Source organism: Rhinoraja longicauda, chromosome 2 (genome assembly GCF_053455715.1).
Source record: "Rhinoraja longicauda isolate Sanriku21f chromosome 2, sRhiLon1.1, whole genome shotgun sequence".
NCBI lineage: Eukaryota > Metazoa > Chordata > Chondrichthyes > Rajiformes > Arhynchobatidae > Rhinoraja > Rhinoraja longicauda.
The window spans coordinates 60,444,151-60,466,656 of NC_135954.1; the positions used below are offsets into that span (position 1 = coordinate 60,444,151).

The 22,506-nt window shown below is 42.7% G+C and overlaps 1 protein-coding gene across 4 annotated transcripts in view; it reads right to left on the reverse strand.

Annotated features, from left to right (window-relative positions):
* cpne4b (copine IVb) overlaps positions 1–22,506 on the reverse strand; it is a 286,135-nt gene that overhangs the window by 88,180 nt on the left and 175,449 nt on the right. For all 4 annotated transcript variants that reach the window (XM_078419814.1, XM_078419805.1, XM_078419823.1 and 1 more), the window contains exons 3-4: positions 18,562–18,747; positions 5,262–5,333 (exon numbers count right to left, since the gene is read on the reverse strand). In XM_078419814.1, the coding sequence (XP_078275940.1) occupies positions 5,262–5,333; positions 18,562–18,747 (258 nt within the window). The remainder of the gene's footprint in view (positions 1–5,261; positions 5,334–18,561; positions 18,748–22,506) is intronic.

Sequence of the window (22,506 nt, forward strand, 5' to 3'; positions counted from 1 at the left end):
AAATGGTTTTAATGCTAAAATTAAGTACACAGGGCTATCATTATCAATGAGAGATGGAAGTGACTGCTCCACAGTGAGCCTGTCTTCCCTCAACCGGATTTGGGCATTACCTTGTGAAGGTTGTGATTGCCGAGGGAGGGAAAGGTCCATGTTTCACACACTATGAATGTGCAGGGCATCAGTATTAATGTAATGCTAGTGCACTGGCAAGCAATACTCTCTGGAAGGCGTTAACTAGACTGAGAACCACAGTGTTATGTGTGTCTGAGTATCTGAATATCAGTGACACACCATCCCGCCCTAATAATGACTGGACTGGAAATGAAACGTTTCCTTCCAGAAAGTGATTTAGCCAAAGATGCAGCAGCATTTATCAAGGTTCATCAAGAGTCCTGTGCCATTCCCAGAGAGGCTGAAATAACCATCAATAAATATTGCTAGAGAGCCAGAAATCAGGTAAAGCACCTCTTGGTCTATCTAATACTGGTGTTCTGGAGCAAGGTGGTGGCCCCACAAGGAACTGCACACTAGCATATTCCAAAGCCAAAGACAATTTGCTGAGGGCCCTGCTGAGCCACCAGAGAAGTGTCACAGTTTAAAGGGTCTAAAGTGTTTGGAATTTGTGATTGATTTCATGCCATTGATAATTAATTGGAAAACATTAATGTAAATTTCTGCATTATAGATGTTGTAATTTTTTTAATGACTAAAAAAAATATTCGATGCGTGTTACAGAACAAAAGTCTGATCAATTTGTACCATAATTGCTGCAGAGTTTCTGCGAGTTCTTTGGTTGGACACGCAAGATGGCTTTATTTTATTGCAGAGGATCTAGTCCCCAAAATACAAGACCAATTTTAAATCAGCCATTCAAACATGTGAAAATAGAACTTCACAAGCTTGAGATTGATAATAGAAAGACTTGCATTTCTGTGATGCCTTTCATATTCTTTTCAGAATATCCACATTTTTCTTTTACAGTCAACGAAATACTCTTCATAATTAGTCACTGTTCAAAAGACATTTGGACAGGTACATGGATAGGATAGGTTTAGAGGGATATTGGCCAATCGCAGGCAAGTGGAACTAGTGTAGATGGAGCATGTTGGTCGGCGTTGACAGGTTGGATCAAAGGACCTGTTTCCACACTGTATAAACTCCATGACGAGGTTATCATTAAAAAATTAAAAAAAGCAAGCAGCTTGAGGAACTCAGTGGGTCAGGCAACATCTGTAGAAGGCAATGATCAGACAACATTTTGGATCAGTACCCTTATTCAGATTCTGAACCAAAATGTTGTCCATCCATTTGCCTTCACAGATGTTGGCTGAACCACTGATTTCTTCAGGTAATTGTTTTATGCACAAGATACCAGCATCTTCAGATTCTTGTGCCTCTATCAGTCAAAAATCCAAGAACTTGAAGTAACATTTGATCATTTTCATTAATATTTAACGACCTAAATTTCAACTGTGCTTCTAATTTTCCAATTAACGTCACATCATTATAAATATAAACATTCCTCCCTTATGTAACAGTTGATTAAATATTTGTATTGCTCCATTAACACAAACATCTGACAAATACCAGCTCCTCCTGTCGGCTCCAGATGCCAAAAGACGCAATTAAAATACATAAATTTTAACTCGGATTCATAATAATAATATATTCTTTTATTCGTCCCACACCGGGAAAAATTTACAGAGGCCAATTAATCTACAAACCCGCTCGTTTTTGGGATGCGAAAGAAAACCGGAGCACCCCGAGGAAACCCAGGTGATCACAGGGAAAATGTGCAAACTCCACACAGACAGCACCGGAGGTCAGAATTGAACCTGGGTCCTAGGCACTATGAGACAGCAGCTCTAGCAGCTGTGCTACTACGAATGGCCCGTGAGCACTCAAAGATCAAGACACAGGGCAGCAGAGTGGAGCAGCTGGTAGAGCTGCTGTCTCACAGCGCCAGAGACCTGGATTCAATCCTGACCTCGGGTGCTGGCTGTGGGGAGTTTGCACGTTCTTCCTGTGACTGCATGGGTTTCTTCTGGGTGCTCCAATTTCCTCCCACATCCCAAGTTTAATTGGCCTTGGTAAATTGCCCCTTTGCATAGGGTGTGGGATAACATAGAACTAGCGTGAAGGGGCTTTGATTGGCGTAGACTCGGTGAGCCAAAGGGCCTGTTTCCATGCTGTATCAATAATTATAATCACAATGCTAATCCTAAATATCTAAATCCTGCTGTACCATTGTGTGCAAATGATGTTAGTAAAGAAAACTACAATCATATTTGAAAGTGCATATAATAAATTCAAAATAATTCAGGAACAATCTCAATGTTTCATTGACCGGATTTTAAGGGTTTTGTGCAAATCTGTTTTACCATTGCATTTGTGCTGCCAATAACATTAAATCCACACAAAAGTGAGATCACCAAATCAACACAAAAATAACTTACATGCTTGGGAAAAAGTGGCTCCAGATATCTTCAACTTTGTTGGTTAGCAGATGTGAGTAGCAGATTATTACAGTTTTAGTGTGGTGTCACTATCGCACTGTGCACTTTTGGGTGAAAATTTTCTTCCTGGCAGCAGGACACCATTCAATTGCCAAGGGAAGCAGCTTCATACAGCACAGTAAAACTACAGAAGCTTATATAACTCATCAAACCATTAGGATTGTTACACACAAGAGGCTCTTTGGCCCATTCAGTCTATGCCAGCTACTGGTACAGCATTCCCATCAGTATCATTCCTGCCAATCTTCCCGCAAATAAATCTCTTTCAAGTGTCCATCCAATTTCTCTCTGAAGGCCTTGAATGATTCTGTTCTTTCCACTTATAGGAACAACAAAATCCAGATTTCTGAATATAAGCTAAATTCCTCACTGTCATAAACAGTTTGATTTAAAGAGCAGAAACATGGTCAGATACCATTGATTAATTGGGATTGGCATTTTGTCAATGATTTTATTGATAAAATTGTGAAACAGAGGCTCATGATTTTCTCTAATCCAACTCAGCAAACTAATTTTACGGCTCCTGTTGGCCCTACTAATTGCCCAACTGAAGCTCTTTCCTACTTGCTTTATTTTCCTCAAAGGCCCTGTCTGATTTCATTAGACTAGAAACTGACCCCTCAGCCCATCAAATCTTTGCCAACCGTTACACCCGTTCACACTCGTTCTATGTTATCCTACTTTTGTATTCACTCCCTATACACTAAGGGCAATTTACAGAGGTCAATTTACCTACAAACCCCATGTCTTTGGGATGTGGGAGGGGCCACATTTTAAGAATAAGGGGTAGGCCATTTAGAACGGAGATGAGGAAAAACTTTTTCAGTCAGAGAGTTGTAAATCTGTGGAAATCTCTGCTTCAGAAGGCAGTGGAGGCCAATTCTCTGAATGCATTCAAGAGAGAACTTGATAGAGCTCTTAAGGATAGCAGAGTCAGGAGGTATGGGGAGAAGGCAGGAACAGGGTACTGATTGAGAATGATCAGCCATGATCACATTGAATGGTGGTGCTGGCTCGAAGGGTCTATTGTTTATTGTCTATTGAAACAGGAGCATCTGGGGGAAGCCCACACGCTCACAGGAAGAACTCCAAACAAACATCACCCAGGTCGGGATCAAACACAGGTCTCTGACACTGCGAGATAGCAGTTCCACCAGTTGCACCATTGTGGCACCCTTTTTACAATGATTTTGTAGCTTTGTGATCATCATTGAAAGGCTAGCTGCTTTTTTTAAATTCTGGATTATTTACTGGAATTCAAATTCCACTGTTAGAATGTTGTAAATTGAACTCATGACTCACAAATCTTCTTAAACCTTATATACATTTTCTTTTTTTGGACCAGATTTACGTCTTTGGTCATCCAAGGTTCCCTTACTTTGCCATCCTTATCCTCCCTCCTTACTGGGACACGCCAGTCCTCAACTTTGATCAGCTGGCCTTTAAACGGCTCCCACATATTAGATGCCGACTTACACAATAACAATTACTCCCAATTTCCTCTCCCAAGCTCCTGCCTAATAACATTGTAATCTGCCTTACTCCAATTTAGTGTCTTTCCCCAAGGTCCAGACTTATTACAATTCAAACAAATTAAAAACCTAATGGAGCTATAATCACTATCCCCCAAAATGCTCTTCCACTGAAACACCAGTCACCTGAAGGCTATTTCCCTCATTTCCCAATACCAGGTTCAGTATGGTCCCTCCTCAGCTGGGCTATTTACATATTGGTTGAGTTGAGTTGAGTTTAGATTAGTTTATTGTCATGTCTACCGAGGTACAGTGAGAAACTTTTGTTGCATAGTAACCAGAGAGACAACACGTGATTACAATCAAGTCATCCGCAGTGTACAGATATACGGTAAACGGAATAATGTGAATAGTGTTTAGTGCAAGATAAAGTCCAGTAAAGTCCGATTGAAGATTGTCTGAGGGTCTCCAACGAGGTAGATAGTAGCTCAGGACTGCTCTCTAGTTGTTGGTAGGATGGTTCAGTTGCCTGAGAACAGCAAGGGTTTTGGAAACCCTCTTGAATATGCCTAACAAATTCTGCCTTGTCTATGCCTTTTGCACTAAGCATGTCCCGGTCACTATTGGGGAAGTTAAAGTCAACCTCGACAGCAACCCTCATGATTTGCAAATTTTGGTAAACTATCTGCATATGTTCCTCTATCTCCCCTGGTTATTGGGGTCCTACAGTTCAATCCCATTGGAGTGATAGCACTTTTCAGATTTTCTTATAATAAAGATAACCAACAGAAAAGTAGGGATCTGGAAAACCAGGAATTACTCTGAGTTACTCCAGCACATTGTGTTCCCTATCCATGTTCTCCAGAGATGCTGACTGACCCTCTGTGTTACTCCAGCATTTTGTATTCCATGGAAGATTCCAGCATCTGCAGTTCCTTGTGTCTCCATTAGCTTTTTGGGAACAAAATAAGTCGCTAAAGAGTAATTATAGTTCAGTATACAATCAAAGATATTGTAAAAAATCTTCAGGTTTTATTTTAAACCAATTGGAATAGTTTGCGAATAGCAGAAGCTCAAAGCAGATCTGATTTTTGAAGATATCGCTAGAGAAAGCTGCAGCAGAACATCCAGGGAGGAGCAGGGAATTATTAGAGCAACATCAGGATTTCTACATCTAACTGCACGTCTAGTCAGATTCTCTCCATTTTACCAGTGAGTATTGACAATCTTATCGAAAATTCCAAGCTGATAATAAACACCAGAAATGACCTACTGTAATCGATGACTTTCCTGCAGTATTTCCCTGTTTCAGGAGTGATTTGGAGAGTTTCCTCTGGGAAATAATCTGGAAGAAAACAAACAAGACAAATGACATTACAACTAGTCAAGGCAGAGAATGAGACAGGATGAATACCTTCTCAATGTTATTGCACAGCTGCGAGAATGAGAATGACAACTACAAACTGGAATAGCTTCTTCAATGTGGCCAAATGTCCTGAGGAAGTTTAAAGGAGGAAAGATGGCTAAAAAGGCGGGAGGAGGGGAATTTCAGAGGCTAGGACCTCAGTAGCTCGGAGCATAGCTGCTGGCAGTGTCCTTCAGGGATGAACAAGAGACAAAACAGAACCAGACAGATAGGTTGAGGGCTAGAGGAAAGGTTTAGGGCCAGCGATAGGGAGGAGGAAGACTGTGGAGGGTCTGAAAATAAGGATGAGAAATTTAATTTTGAGATGTTATTTAACCAGTAGCCAATGTGGATTAACAAACACATGGGTTATAACAGAATGAGCCCTGGGGTTTGATGCACACAGGTTCTATCACACCACAGTGTAGTGGATAATCAAGTTTTACAGAGAGTGTTTTAGAGCCATCAAATAACAAAAGGTTACAGCAGCATGCTTGTTGAGGCAGTGGCAGAGTTGAGGGATGGAATGAAGGTGGAAATAAGGGGACTTGGCAATATTAAGAGCAGGAGTGGTATGGTGGTGCAGCGGTAGAGTTGCTGCCTTACAGCGTCAGAGATCCGGGTTCGATCCTGACTATGGATGTTGTTTGTACGGAGTTTGTACGTTTCCTCGTGACCACGTGAGTTTTCTTCGGATGCTCCCGTTTCCTCCCACACTCCAAAGAGGTACAGGTTTGTAGGTGAATTGGCTTCAGTAAAGATTGGAAATTGTTCCTCGTGGTGGGATGGTGCTAGTGTACGGGGATCACTGCTTAGCCCGGACTTGGTGGGCCGAAGGGCCTGTTTCCATGCTCTATCTCTAAACTAAAAGATGAATGAAGCTACCACCCAAGGTGCTGAGCAGTCTGGGTTCAGTTTCAGACAAATCAAGATGACTGAAACAAAATTTCTAAAGTACTCTTTTTATTACAAAGGTTTATGAAAAAAACCTTTTGTTTTTCCAAATTGCATTGCTCAATAGTTTTTGCTTGATCACTAAAAATAGGAAAGACTGCTGCTTCTATCATACCCATCATAATTTTAGAACATCCTAATGCACTTTATAATCAACAAAGTACTCTTTAACACAGTCACTGTTGTGCATGACGGAGTTATCTACTTTGCAGACCGCCAGGTCCACAGACAACTGTGGCATGATAATCATCTGTTTAAAATGTCAGTTCATAAACACATATTTGCCACTACCTAGCAGCATCCACTTCCCATGAGAATGTTGGTATTGGTTTATTATTGTCATGTGCCAAGATACGGTGAAAAACTTTGAGTGCTATCCAGTCAAATTACATCATACACGAGTATAATCAAGCCTTACACAAGACAACAGGTAGTGCAAAGAGAAAAACAAGAACACGGCAGACTACAGTGTTACGGTGATACAGCTGCAGAGAAAGTGCAAATGTTTAATTCAAAAGTGCAAGGGCCGTAATTGAGGTAGGTTGGGAGAGTATTGAAATAAAAAATGCCGGGCAGTTTCCTTCTCCAAAATGGTGAATATGGGATCTTAAATGGGAGCAAAAAAACAGACCAGTTCAACATCTATTTCAAAACACAGCACTCATGATAATGTGTCGCTCCCTTGGTACTGATCTAGATCATCAGACTAGGTTTTTGTGCTCTAGCCTTTGAGTTGAGTTTGGGATAAAATTCCTACCCATTGCCCTACCCACCAACAGAATGTCAAAATGGGCGAGTGGATAGACAAGGTGAGATCAACCTTCCAGTCTGAATGTCTTTCTGACCATTTCTAGTACCGCCAGTTATACCATGTAATAACTCCGGCATGCTCTAAAGGAAACGAAGACAATATTTTTTTAGATGAAATCAAAATATCTGAACGACAGACACATTTTTTTCCCCCCATATATTCAAAGAAAAACTGAAATATCGCGGCAGCGCTGCGAGGCAAATCAGTCTCCAGAGGGCAATATCAATTTCTGGAATGGTAGCTCAATTGTTCTCAAAAGTCAAGATCGTGATGAAGGGATCTCAAGAGAGAGATTCATTTTTGGGAGTGAGAGAGATATGACTAGAGAAAGGCATGGGGGGAGGGTGGGGGGGCGGGGAGAGGCATGGATGAGGTCAGAAGTGGGAGATGGAGGGAGGTGGGGAGAGTTAAAGACAGTGAGAGACAAAGCACGATAAACGAACAAGCTAAGCCAGTGAAAGGAATGGAGCAAGTGAGACAAAACAATACTGATCTTTGCTGGTATCAGCACTTCCTCTGTGCCATTTCTCTACAGCTCACTATTTCTCAATGTATTGAATATTTAACAACCTCCTAGGTTTAGGTTTAAGTCCATTTTAATAATCCAGCTTCCTCTACCTGCCAGGCAGAGAATTCCAATGATTCACCTCCCTCTGTGAGAAAATATTTCCACGCGAGTCAGTTTGAAATGACTGGCCCCTTATCTTTTTCTCTTGTGTGAAATCAACTTAACATCTACCATATTAAGCCTCTTTAGAATTTTATATATTTGCATAAAGTTATCCCTCATTCTTTTCAAACTTAAGGTAATAAAGACCCCAAAAACAGTCAACTCGTTCCAGGGATTACAACAGATAAAGAACAAGAGCCTGATAAACCACCATAGAAGAAGATTTGGCTGCTTGAGATCATTGATCACTGATAAAAGAGGTAGACTGAGCATTAGAATTGAATACCTAGACAGAAGTCCACTGAGAGTATAATCAATCGAGTGCATAATTCTGATGTGAACACCATTTTTTGAAAATAATCTAACATAGGGTAGATGGGTTATTAAACATGTATCTGCCTGGTACCAGGAGGGGAGCCACATAATAGGCGAGTGCAATCCCACAATTCTTGCCTGTCAGGTATATTAAATAATTGTTTAATGTTTGGACTTGCTTTTGTCCCATTCGTCGAGGTTAAAACGCTTGTTTATTTGCCACAGTGGATTGCATTGTTTGGGGTGATGATTGTCTGTGTGGTTTTGGTTGGTGTCTAGTGCACACTATAATACCTACTACACAGAATTATGGTTTACTAAATCTCACCACTGAAAATGTACATGAGCTGACAGCAATCTAGAGTAGGGCACCTCATCATCTGGTGTGGGTCATGGGGTACCCGTGACGCTAAATGAGCAACTGGACCAAGTCTGCTACTTTAATCAATAAAATTAATGAATATGAGTGAAAAGCAGAGGGGATGAATCACAGTCAAGTTAGATGCAGTATAAGAATAGAGAGAAAGTGAGCAAAAAAAAGTAAAAATTATATAAGTAATAGTAACTATAACTATAAACCATCTGCAAGAAAGAAATTCCACAGTTCCAATTTTTTTTTTTTCTCAGCCAGAATAATTCCAGAAATGCAAATTACATTATTACCAGGACCTTAGGTTATTGCCTGGCAGTTCTAAGACATACCACTGAGTTTATTGGGCAATTAACGCAACAATTTATTGCTGCTATATAGCTGGCAGTTTGCCATCTTTCTCACACGGTTAACAGAGCAGTACGAATTCACCTGGAAACTGGTGACGCAAAATGCAATTTACTGGCTTACCTTCACTCTCACCACAAGCTGCTGGACAATTGACAAATTGGGAATGGCCAGCCATTAAAATCAATCTTCTCATCCATGCAAATTGTTGTCCTTTTGGAACTGAGCGTTTCACGATGAACAATACAAGTATTTGAAGCTTATGAAATCTACCCGTCTACACAGAGCAAATAAGAAAAGCTCTCATGATGCTAAATCTCAAAACGGAGCTGGATTAGGAGTGGGAAATGAGTAACCGTGAAAAAGCTACAATGTGAGGAAGTAAAAGGATCTACATTTAAGATCATTGAAAGAAAAGCTTTTAGGCCCAGAGGGTGTTTGAGATGTGGAAATTGGCAACTAAAAGACTGGAGAGAAATGTGCCTACCGTTGACACGCTCCTGGGGGAGCACTTGATGGGCCTGTCTGTCTCTCTTTCCTCTTTAGGCTGAAGGGACACCAAGTTGGTTGTTTGGAAACTGTTCTGGAGCTGGCACAAGTTGCTGTTATGTGCTCTGCGTCTCGTTTGTTTGCCATTCACCCAAAGTAGCATATTTACATAAAGAGAGAATTAAGTTATATGGCACAACAACTTTGTTGAGTACTGAGAAGGCAAGCAGTTCCAAACAGCAATATATTTAGATCTATGAACAACTTCTATTCAAGTCATAGAATTAAGTTATATGGCACAACAACTTTGTTGAGTACTGAGAAGGCAATATATTTAGATCTATGAACAACGTTAAGAAAGGACGAGTAAGAATTTTGGAGGAATTATTTTAGCCTGAAGGAGGTTGATCTGTAGAATTTATTATAAGACCTGGATTCGATCACGACCTTGGACGCTGCCTCTGTGCAGTTTGCATGTTCTCCCTGTGACTGCGTGGGTTTCCACCGAGTGCTCGGGTTTCCTCCCACATCTCAAAGATGTGCAGGTTTGTAGTTTAATTGGCCTCTGCAAAATGCCCTTAGTGTGTAGGGACTGGACTAGTGGGAAAGCATAGAACTAGTGTGAACAGGTGCTTGATGGTCGGCATGAACTCGGTGAGCCGAAGGACCTGTTTCCATGCTGTATCTCTGAACCAAACAAGACGGCTGTTGAGGTAATTCATGGGAATTTTTAAAGCAGCAATTGATAGATTCTTGATTAGTAAGGGTGTCAAAGGATACCGGGAGAATGCAGGAGAATAGGGTTGAGAGGGAATAATAGATCGGCCATAGTCGAATGACAGAGTAGACTCGATGGGCCGAATGGCCTAATTCTGTTCCTATGTCTTATGGTGTTATGAAATGTCCAGCGTAAGTGTAAATTAGACGTGTCAGAGTAGCAGAACGAATTGGCAAGCATTATGAAGTTGCATCAAGTACAGAAGCCTCTAAATTATCTGCAGGTAAATTATCCAGATAATTTCCAGATTATCCAGAGCATTCCTTGCAACACACACTGGCAGAATTTGTGGCTGATTCAAGGGCCTGAGCCTGTGGTTTTCTGTACATTGAAACACAATTTCCTGAGGGTTTTCTTCAGCATCATCACTTTCACCTGAGTTCATTCCAAAGTCTATAGCACTAAAATCTAGACTCTCATTCCAGGACAGGACAGGACGAGGATGTAACTAGTAGAGTGGATAAGGGAGAACCAGTCGATGTGTTATATCTGGACTTTCAGAAGGCCTTCGACAAGGTCCCACATAGGAGATTGGTGTACAAACTTAAAGCACACGGTATTGAGGGTTCAGTGTTGAGGTGGATAGAAAATTGGTTGGCAGACAGGAAGCAAAGAGTAGGAATAAACGGGTCCTTTTCAGAATGGCAGGCAGTGACTAGTGGGGTACCGCAAGGCTCAGTGCTGGGACCCCAGTTATTTACAGTGTATATTAATGATTTGGACGAGGGAATTGAATGCAACATCTCTAAGTTTGCGGATGACACGAAGCTGGGTGGCAGTGTTAGCTGCGAGGAGAATGCTAGGAGGCTGCAGAGTGACTTGGATAGATTAGGCGAGTGGGCAAATGCATGGCAGGTGCAATATAATGTGGATAAATGTGAGGTTATCCACTTTGGCGGCAAGAACAGGAAAGCAGAGTATTACCTGAATGGTGACCGATTGGGAGAAGGGGAGATGCAACGTGACCTGGGTGTCATGGTGCACCAGTCATTGAAAGCAAGCATGCAGGTGCAGCAGGCAGTGAAGAAAGCGAATGGTATGTTGGCATTCATAGCAAGAGGATTTGAGTTTAGGAGCAGGGAGGTTCTACTGCAGTTGTACAGGGCCTTGGTGAGACCGCACCTGGAGTATTGTGTGCAGTTTTGGTCTCCTAATCTGAGGAAAGACGTTCTTGCCTTAGAGGGAGTACAGAGAAGGTTCACTAGATTGATCCCTGGGATGGCGGGACTTTCATATGTAGAAAGACTGGATAGACTAGGCTTGTACTCGCTGGAATTTAGAAAACTGAGGGGGGATCTTATAGAAACATAAAATTCTTAAGGGGTTGGAGAGGCTAGATGCGGGAAGATTGTTCCCGATGTTGGGGGAGTCCAGAACCAGGGGTCACAGCTTAAGGATAAGGGGGAAGTCTTTTAGGACCGAGATGAGAAAACATTTCTTCACACAGAGAGTGGTGAGTCTGTGGAATTCTCTGCCACAGAAGATAGTTGAGGCCAGTTCATTGGCTATATTTAAGAGGGAGTTAGATGTGGCCCTTTTTTGCTAAAGGGATCAGGGGGTATGGAGAGAAGGCAGGTACAGGTTACTGAGCTGGATGATCAGCCATGATCATATTGAATGGCGGTGCAGGCTCGAAGGGCCGAATGGCCTACTCCTGCACCTATTTTCTATGTTTCTATGACAGGTATCACAGGTATTGGGGTGCTGCCATAACTGTTTGATAAGCTACCTATTCAAGTCATGGGGTGTAAGAGAGATACAGCAAGACAACAGGCCCTTTGTCCACTGAGTCCACACTGACCACCATCAAGTCCCCCACTGGGTTCTTAAAAGTAGCCCGTTCAACCAATGTGCAGTGCCATCAGCATAAGCACCAGAGCATTCAGACCTGTCATACTGGAAGTGTCAACAGCTGCAGCAAGTCTTTGCTTCAGCATTGTTTTAATGGGAAGTATCCAATTATTAAAAGCATTAGGATACGATGAAGGGGAAATACTTCTGCTAGTTGGAGAGTATGGGAATAGGGAGTCGAGTTCACAAATTAGAAGCAGACATATTGGGGATAACAGTGAAACGTCTCCCCATGCAGCGTGGAATGAGTTTGGAAATAACAAATTATGCTGCATTATGCTTGAGTGCCCTCATTTGATCGATTTTAGCTATTCACGGCAATATAGAGGAACATTGGACATATGGAGTCAAGTCATAGATCAGGAGTGATTTCAATGGTGGAACTGGCTCAAGGTTTGAACAGCCTTCTTCTGATCCTATTCTCCTGTTTTTGAAGGTTATTATTCTTGGAAGCTATTTTCTCCATGAGGCACATAACTTCAGTAGCTGTGGGGGTGGGACAATCAACTTATTGACTATTTGTTTAACTCTAAAATAACAGCCAAAGTGAGCATGCCTCCCAGAAATATTTTCCTCCACAGCTGAGCGGTAAGGATGAGGGCCTCGGCAATGTTAGGGATTAGTGGTACGAATCTCATTTTTCTGTTTCACATCATCCTATCACTAATGCCAACTGGAGATGACAAGTACATTTCCTTCAGTAAAATTTAAGCAGTGTACTTTTTGCTAAAGTTATCTCTGTAAGGTTAGGGGCAAGGTTGTATCGTGGTTAAAATACTGGACTAATGTCCAGAGGCCTGAATGATTGATTGATTGAAAGATACAGCAAGGAAACCATCGAACCACCAAGTCCATGCCGAGAATTAATCACCTACTCACACTAGTTCTATCTTCTTCCACTTCCGCATTCACTCCCGACAGACTATTGGCAATTTACGGAGGCCAAATAACTTACAATGTGGGCGTGGGAAGAAACCGGAGCACCTGGAGGAAACCCATGCCATGAATGGGAGAACATGCAAACTCTACACAAGCTGAACCTGAGGTCAGGATCAAACTCGGACCTCTCGCGCTGTGAGGCAGCAGCTCTACCAGCTGCACCACTGTGCTGCCCCTATAATTAATATGGAGATGGATGTTTAAATCGCACAATAATAGATGAGGAATTTACATTTTTACACAAAACAATCTGGAATACATCGTTTAATGCAGTGGTGTCCAAACTTTTTTCAAAGAGGGCCAGATTTGATAATGTGAAAATACCCAAGGGCCAATGCCCCCCCCCCCCCCCCCCCCAACCCCCCCGGACCTTTAACTAATGCGCTCCCCCCCCCCCCGGACCTTTAACTAATGCGCTCCCCCCCCCCCCCCCGGACCTTTAACTAATGTGCTCCCCCCCCCCGGACCTCGCGTCTGACAATCAGCAGATCGGGCAGCGCTGACCGCCGGGAGGTGTAGTCGGTGTAGTCGCCATCGCCACCGTCGCCTCTCCCTGGGGGGGTGGGGGGGGACTGACGGGAGTGCCTGCCAAAGAGCGTGCGGGGTGAGGAGAGCTCAGCTGCTGCTCTCCCGTTCCTCCCCCACATATCCCCCCCGCACGCCCTCAACCCCGCCATCGGGAAGTGTAGTCGCCGTCGCCTCTCCCGCTCGAGGTGGGGGGGGGGGGGGGGGGGGGGAGGTCGGGCAGCGCTGACCGCCGGGAGGTGTAGTCGCCCTCTCCCCTCTCCCCCTCCCCCTCCCCCTCCCTTCATTCTGTTAGACAGTGCTGGCGGGCCATAAATAATACATTTTAAGACGGAAGCTGCGGGCCGTATAAAATCTGACCTCGGGCCGCGATTGGCCCCCGGGCCGGACTTTGGACATTCTGGTTTAATGCAAAAGGCAGGAAAGGGGATTCTCTCGCCAAAGGCGAGGCCCTAGAGCACTGAAGAGTAGCTAATGTTGTTCCTTTATTTAAGAAGGAAAGTAGAGTGAATCCAGGGAATTAGAGGCTGGTGAGCCTCTCATCAGTGATGGGAAGCTTTTGGAGAGCATTCTCTAGGATAGGATTTACTCCTATTTGAAAGAGAAAGGGTTAAATAGAGAGAGACAGCATGGTTTTGTACACAACAGGTTGAGTCTTACTAATTTGATCGAGTTTTTTGAGGTGACCAAGGTAATTGATCAGGATAGGGCATTCGATGATGTCTACATCTATTTTAGTAAGATATTTGATAAAGAGGGAGATGGGTAATGTGTACGTAGATAAGATTTGGTCTTGGCATAATGTGTGGCACAGATCTTGTGGGCCAAAGGGCCTGTTTTTGTGCCATACCTAAAAAGTAGTTCAGAAAAATTAGAAAACATTAATATTCTTTCACACAAAGGACCCCTACTTTTTATTTGCAGGGGATGCGGGTGTTATTTTCAAGACACAAATGCGTTGCCTATCTTGGAGGTAAAAGAGCCATTAGGAGGCAGTGATCACAACATGATAAGTTTTACTCTGCAAATGGAAAGGCAGAAGGGAAAATCGGAAGTGTCGGTATTACAGTATAGCAAAGGGGATTACAGAGGCATGAGGCGGGAGCTGGGCAAAATTGACTGGAAGGAGGCCCTAGCAGGGAAGACGGTAGAACAGCAATGGCAGGTATTCCTGGGAATAATGCAGAGGTTGCAGGATCAATTTATTCCAAAGAGGTGGAAAGACTCTAAGGGGAGTAAGAGACACCTGTGGCTGACAAGGGAATTCAGGGACAGCATAAAAATTAAGGAGAGGAAGTATAACATAGCAAAGAAGAGTGGGAAGACAGAGGATTGGGACTCTTTTAAAGAGCAACAAAAGTTAACTAAAAAGGCAATACGGGGAGAAAAGATGAGGTACGAGGGTAAACTAGCCAATAATATAAAGGAGGATAGCAAAAGTTTTTTTAGGTACGTGAAGAGGAAAAAAATAGTCAAGACAAATGTGGGTCCCTTGAAGACAGAAGCAGGAGAATTTATTATGGGGAACAAAGAAATGGCAGACGAGTTAAACCGTTACTTTGGATCTGTCTTCACTGAGGAAGATACACACAATCTCCCAAATGTTCTAGGGGCCGGAGAACCTAGGGTGATGGAGGAACTGAAGGAAATCCACATTCGGCAGGAAATTGTTTTGGGTAGACTGATGGGACTGAAGGCTGATAAATCCCCAGGGCCTGATGGTCTGCATCCCAGGGTACTTAAGGAGGTGGCTCTAGAAATAGTGGAAGCATTGGAGATCATTTTTCAATGTTCTATAGATTCAGGATCAGTTCCTGTGGATTGGAGGATAGCAAATGTTGTCCCACTTTTTAAGAAAGGAGGGAGAGAGAAAACGGGTGATTATAGACCAGTTAGTCTGACATCAGTGGTGGGGAAGATGCTGGAGTCAATTATAAAAGACGAAATTGCTGAGCATTTGGATAGCAGTAACGGGATCATTCCGAGTCAGCATGGATTTACGAAGGGGAAATCATGCTTGACAAATCTACTGTAATTTTTTGAGGATGTAACTAGGAAAATTGACAGGGGAGAGTCAGTGGATGTGGTGTACCTCGACTTTCAGAAAGCCTTCGACAAGGTCCCACATAGGAGATTAGTGGGCAAAATTAGGGCACATGGTATTGGGGGTAGGGTACTGACATGGATAGAAAATTGGTTGACAGACAGAAAGCAAAGAGTGGGGATAAATGGGTCCCTTTCGGAATGGCAGGCAGTGACCAGTGGGGTACCGCAAGGTTCGGTGCTGGGACCCCAGCTATTTACGATATACATTAATGACTTAGACGAAGGGATTAAAAGTACCATTAGCAAATTTGCAGATGATACTAAGCTGGGGGGTAGTGTGAATTGTGAGGAAGATGCAATAAGGCTGCAGGGTGACTTGGACAGGTTGTGTGAGTGGGCGGATACATGGCAGATGCAGTTTAATGTAGATAAGTGTGAGGTTGTTCACTTTGGAAGTAAGAATAGAAAGGCAGATTATTATCTGAATGGTGTCAAGTTAGGAGGAGGGGGAGTTCAACGAGATCTGGGTGTCCTAGTGCATCAGTCAATGAAAGGAAGCATGCAGGTACAGCAGGCAGTGAAGAAAGCCAATGGAATGTTGGCCTTCATAACAAGAGGAGTTGAGTATAAGAGCAAAGAGGTCCTTCTACAGTTGTACCGGGCCCTGGTGAGACCGCACCTGGAGTACTGTGTGCAGTTTTGGTCTCCAAATTTGAGGAAGGATATTCTTGCTATGGAGGGCGTGCAGCGTAGGTTCACTAGGTTAATTCCCGGAATGGCGGGACTGTCGTATGTTGAAAGGCTGGAGCGATTGGGCTTGTATACACTGGAATTTAGAAGGATGAGGGGGGATCTTATTGAAACATATAAGATAATTAGGGGATTGGACACATTAGAGGCAGGAAACATGTTCCCAATGTTGTGGGAGTCCAGAACAAGGGGCCACAGTTTAAGAATAAGGGGTAGGCCATTTAGAACGGAGATGAGGAAGAACTTTTTCAGGCAGAGAGTGGTGAAGGTGTGGAATTCTCTGCCTCAGAAGGCAGTGGAGGCCAGTTCGTTGGATGCTTTCAAGAGAGAGCTGGATAGAGCTCTTAAGGATAGCGGAGTGAGGGGGTATGGGGAGAAGGCAGGAACGGGGTACTGATTGAGAGTGATCAGCCATGATCGCATTGAATGGCGGTGCTGGCTCGAAGGGCTGAATGGCCTACTCCTGCACCTATTGTCTATTGTCTATCATTCAGAATAAACAATAATTGTGTCATGCAATCTAATTTCTAGGCAACGAAGGGGTCTAGTTTACAGGAGGGGACTAAGAACTTCCTTGCTGTTGTCTTCAGACTTCTATGAGCAGCCTTGAGTTGTTTTCATATAAAAGGGCGTACGTCAGTTGTTTTCATGAGTAAATCTCCTCAGATGGGTGACGATTCCCAGCATTATGTATATAAGTTGAATGTTATGCCCCTTTAAACCACTGACTCCAGCTGTGTCACTGTGAACAAGCATGACCAAGATGCCGGAAGGAAAAAAAAACAAGTGCTCAATCAGTTGAGACAATAAATTTGCCCAAAAGATCCAAGATTAAATATCTTCCCTGAAAAACAACAGTTCCAACAGTGCGGAAATAAATTAGTAACAATGTTTACATGACAATGGTGATGACACTTGAAAAGCGATTAATTGACGATAAAATGGTTTGGGAAGTTATGAAAGGAAGGATATAAACCAAATGTTTATCCAGGTTCTACAGTATTTATATGCTCAAGCCACTGGAGGAGTTTGAATCCACAACCTGATTCACAAGTGAGAGCTGTTCCACCGATGCACTGGCATAAGTCAGACATTCTGGTTGTTAGTTTAGTTTAGAGATACAGCATGGAAACAGGCCCTTCGGCCCACCGAATCCACTCCGACCAGCAATCCCCGTACACAAGCACTTATCCTACACACTAGGGATAATTTTACAATTTTACTGAAGCCAATAAACTTACAAACCCGTACGTCTTGGGAATGTGGGAGGAAACTGGAGGACCCAGAGAAAATCTGGGAAGTTAACAGGAAGAAAGTACAAATTCCTCTAGGTATGCTATGAGGTTGCAGGGTGACTTGGACAGGTTGTGTGAGTGGGCGGATGCATGGCAGATGCAGTTTAATGTCAATAAGTGTGAAGTTATTCACTTTGGTGGTAAGAATAGGAGGGCAGATTATTATCTGAATGGTGTCAAGTTAGGAAAAGGGGACGTACAACGAGATCTGGGTGTCCTAGTGCATCAGTCACTGAAAGGAAGCATGCAGGTACAGCAGGCAGTGAAGAAGGCCAATGGAATGTTGGCCTTCATAACAAGAGGAGTTGAGTATAGAAGCAAAGAGGTCCATCTGCAGTTGTACAGGGCCCTAGTGAGATGGCCCCTGGAGTACTGTGTGCAGTTTTGGTCTCCAAATTTGAGGAAGGATATTCTTGCTATTGAGGGCGTTCAGCGTAGGTTTACTAGGTTAATTTCTGGAATGGCGGGACTGTCGTATGTTAAAAGACTGGAGCGACTAGGCTTGTATGCACTGGAATTTAGAAGGATGAGAGGGGATCTTATCGAAACGTATAAGATTATTAAGGGGTTGGACACGTGAGAGGCAGGAAGCATGTTCCCAATGTTGGGGGAGTCCAGAACCAAGGGGCACAGTTTAAGAATAAGGGGTAGGCCATTTAGAACAGAGATGAGGAAAAACCTTTTCAGTCAGAGAGTTGTGAATCTGTGGAACTCTCTGCCTCAGAAGACAGTGGCGGCCAATTCTCTGAATGCATTCAAGAGAGAGCTAGATAGAGCTCTTAAGGATAGCGGAGTCAGGGGTATGGGGAGAAGGCAGGAACAGGGTACTGATTGAGAATGATCAGCCATGATCACATTGAATGGTGGTGTTGGCTCGAAGGGCCGAATGGCCTACTCCTGCACCTATTGTCTATTGTCTAACTCCATACGGACAGCACCAGTAGTCAGGATTGAACCCGGGTCTCTGGTTCTGTAAGGCAGCAACTCTACCGGTGTTCTGCAGTGCAGCCCTGTTTGAAATATTTACCTGTCCAAGAGTGCATTCCATTCCTCCAAGGAACTCGGCATCCTTCACCCCGTTGTGCAAGTGATTGCTTCCAATATCGTGGACCTCAAACCTCAGCCTCTGGACCTCCTCAAAGTAAAAGTCCACGGTGTAAACTTTGGAAAAGACAGGGTTGATGCAGGTGCGGATAACCTCAGTCCGGTCAACCTGTGGAAGGAACACATCAGAGATATGGATCAGCTTGAGGAAAGTCTACACCAACTGTAATAAAACATTCTAAGATTATAATCCCAAATTGGCAAGTGGGCAAGTTGGGCCGAAGGGCCTGTTTCCACACTGTAAGATTCTATGACTCCATGATCCCTCAAAGACAGTGAATTGGAATTCATTAGATGGGAAATTAAGAGCGAGTTTGTACACCGTATAACAGATGGCTGTTGCAAAGCGTTCCAAAGGCTCAAAACCACCCACTCCGATGTTTAACAGAGGTGAGATAAAGGAAGCCAAGCAATCCAGAAGCTGGAAACAGAGCAATTAAATTGGAAAGAGCTCAGAGGATGGTAGGTACATGGAATAAGGAGGTAGTTAATGCAGGTATAATAACAACACTTAAAATACACTTAGATAGGTACATGGATAGGACAGATTTGGAGAGATGTAGGCCAAATGTTTTGCAAACCTGTTATGCTGCTGCTGCAAGTAACAATTTCATCGTTCCATTTTGGGACATTTGACAATAAAACACTCTTGGGACTAGATTGGATGGGGCATCTTGGACAGTATAGATTGATGGGCTGTGTCTGTGCTGTGTGACCCTACGACTCTATGACATGGAGGTCATGAATGGTTGCATCAATGAAGGTCAAAGTCTCTGTTTTAATCTATTCTGTACATTTAGTCCTGGCTTCAGGGAATTTTGCAGATGAAAGGAGGCTTTGTGGAAAAGATAACTGCCTTGCAGCATGTTTTCCGGTCTGGGAAGTTTAGGAATATTTTTGCCCACTGCATCTTTGAGGTGTTTGGAGAAAGACACAGGGCTCTGATAACTGGAAGCACCAATGTCAGTATGAGAGACCATAATTAGTGGAGCAGAAATATGTAATATATATATAAATATTCTATAAATATTATAGTATATATTATTTGTATTATATATGTATATAATATATATAATACAAATAATATATACTATAATATTACAGTAATGTCAAAAAGACAATGTTTGTTCTGTTATCCAGAAAACTGCGTTCCAATTGAGTGAAAGTGCATTAAGCAAAGAAAAACGGTTGAAATATTCTGTTCTGGGAGTTAACGCCATCTTGAAGATAGTGACTGAGAGCATACTTTAGTGTGTGCTGCGCATCATACAGTATTATCCCTGCTCTCGGAGTTGGAGGTTCCTAGAATTCACATTGCAGAGACCTCAATGCAAAATCCAGTCTGACACTTTGTAGCGCAGGAGGAGGAACTAACTAATTCCACACTGATCTGTTTTCGGATAACTTCCAAGAAAAAAAATGGACCTCTTCTGATTTTGCACCAGTCACAAAAATGTGAATACCATCTAAGAAATGAGGTGCACAATAACCTTCAACAAAATAAAATATTGTAATGGCGAAATAATGTGTTTAGAAATGTGAACTGAGGAATAAATACTCTCCTGGACATGAGGGAGAATTTCCCTGTTCTTCAACAGAGTGCCATGGGCTCAGAATCACATATTTATACAGCATACAAACAGGCCATTTGGTCCTGCAATTTCAAGTTGACCATCAGGCAGCCCGCTAATCATATAATAATCCCACTTACTAGCACATGATTAATCGCCTTCTATGCTTTAGTGATTCTAGTATTCATCTAGCTACTTCATAAATGTTTTGAGAATTTCTTCTTCCACCAACCCCTCAGGCACTGCATTCCAGATTCCAGGTTCTGGGTTCAATAAATCTACCTCAGATTTTTTCTGATCCTTTTGTTTCTTAAATTACACCTATGTTCTGCCACGTTACTCATTTTTGCTGTGGGGAAAGTTTCTTACGATGTGCCTTATCAATGCCTGTCATAATTCTGTCAGCTCCCCACTCCCCTCCTTTACTCCAAGGAAAACAAACCCAGCCTTCCCTTTCCATCCTCCTTACTGAAAATCTCCATCCCAGATACCATATTTGTGAATCTTCTCTGCACCTTTTCCAGTAACATAGAAACATAGAAAATAGGTGCAGGAGGAGGCCATGTGGCCCTTCAACCCAGCACCGCCATTCATTGTGATCATGGTTGATTATCCACAATCAGTAACCTGTGCCTGCCTTCTCCCCATATCCTTTGATTCCACTAGCCCCTAGAGCTCTATTTAACTCTCTTTTAAATCCATCCAGTGAATTGGCCTTCTATGGCAGAGAATCCACAAATTCACAACTCTCTGGGTGAAAAAGTTTCTTCTCACCTCAGTTTTAAATGGCATCCCCTTTATTCTAAGACTGTGGCCTCTGGTTCTGGACCCCCAACATTCGGAACATTTTTCCTGCATCTAGCTTGTCCAGTTCTTTTATAATTTTAGATGTTTCTATCAGATCCCCTCTCATCCTTCTAAACTCCAGTGAATACAAGCCCAGTATTTCCAATCTTTCCTCATATGACAGTCCCTCCATCCCAGGGATTAACCTCGTGAACCTACGCTGCACTGCCTCAATAGCAAGGACGTCCTTCCTTAAATTAGGAGACCATTAATTGATTAGTAGAATTATCTCAAATTAACAGAATTGTCTCCTTCCTATAATATAGTGACCAAAACCCCACCAATACTCCATCTGCGGCCTAATCAATATTTTATAACGTTATCTGATAACCTGCCTGCTGTTATAGTCTGTGTTTTGGATAATGAAAGATAGCATCTTGTATGCCTTCTTCTGCATCTTATCTACCTGCACTGCCATCTTCAGCGATCAATGGTCAAACATACCTGTTTGGAGAAAGACACAGGGCTCTGATAACTGGAAGCACCAATGTCAGTATGAGAGACCATAATTAGTGGAGCAGAAATGTGTAATATATATATAAATATTCTATAAATATTATAGTATATATTATTTGTATTATACATCTCTGTTCCTCAATAACCCCTAGGGCCCTGCTATTCCATATTTTTTGTGTTCATTAGCCTTCTTAGTTTCCTCGCATGCTTCAGGGTTATATTCCATCTACCATTGCTCAGCCCATATTATCAAGTGTTCATTATCATTCTGTAGCCTAAGGCTACCCTCTTCACTATCAACACCATCACCTATTTGTGAACATTTAAATTCTATTATTTACATTCACATTCAAATCATTAATATATAAAACATACTATAAGGGTCCCAGCACCACTGACCACAGGCTACCTATCACAAAAACATTACTGCACTCTCTTCCTCTACAAACTATTACCAAGTCAATTTTGGATCCAATTTACCAACTTGCCTTGGATCCCATGGACTCTAATGCTTTGAAACAATCCCCCATGTGGGACCTTGACAAAGTCTTACTGAAGTCCTTGTAGATGATATGAACTACAATGCCTTCATCAATACACTTTGGTCAGGCAGGTTCTCTCACCAATAAAGCCATGATGACTATCCCTAATCAACTGCTCTCTTTCCAATTATGAATTAATCCTATCCTCCAGAATTTGTTCTACTAACTTTGAAAACTGGCCTGCATTTACCCGACATGCTGCTGCCCTTTGATGTCCAGTCTTGAGAGAGATGCAGCCTTGTTTTCGCCTCATTTTAAAGGAAGTCGCTGAGAAAGCACCAAATCAGTCTCGAGTTTTATACTTCAGTCCATGGAGGGACCTCTGACACACAGACATGATAGTGCTGTCCACTGACTCGCACCTGACAGTAGTGCATCATTAGTTTCAACTGAAGCCAAACCAATTTAATAATCAAGGAAATAATTGGTGAACCTTCATTTGCATGTTGTCAT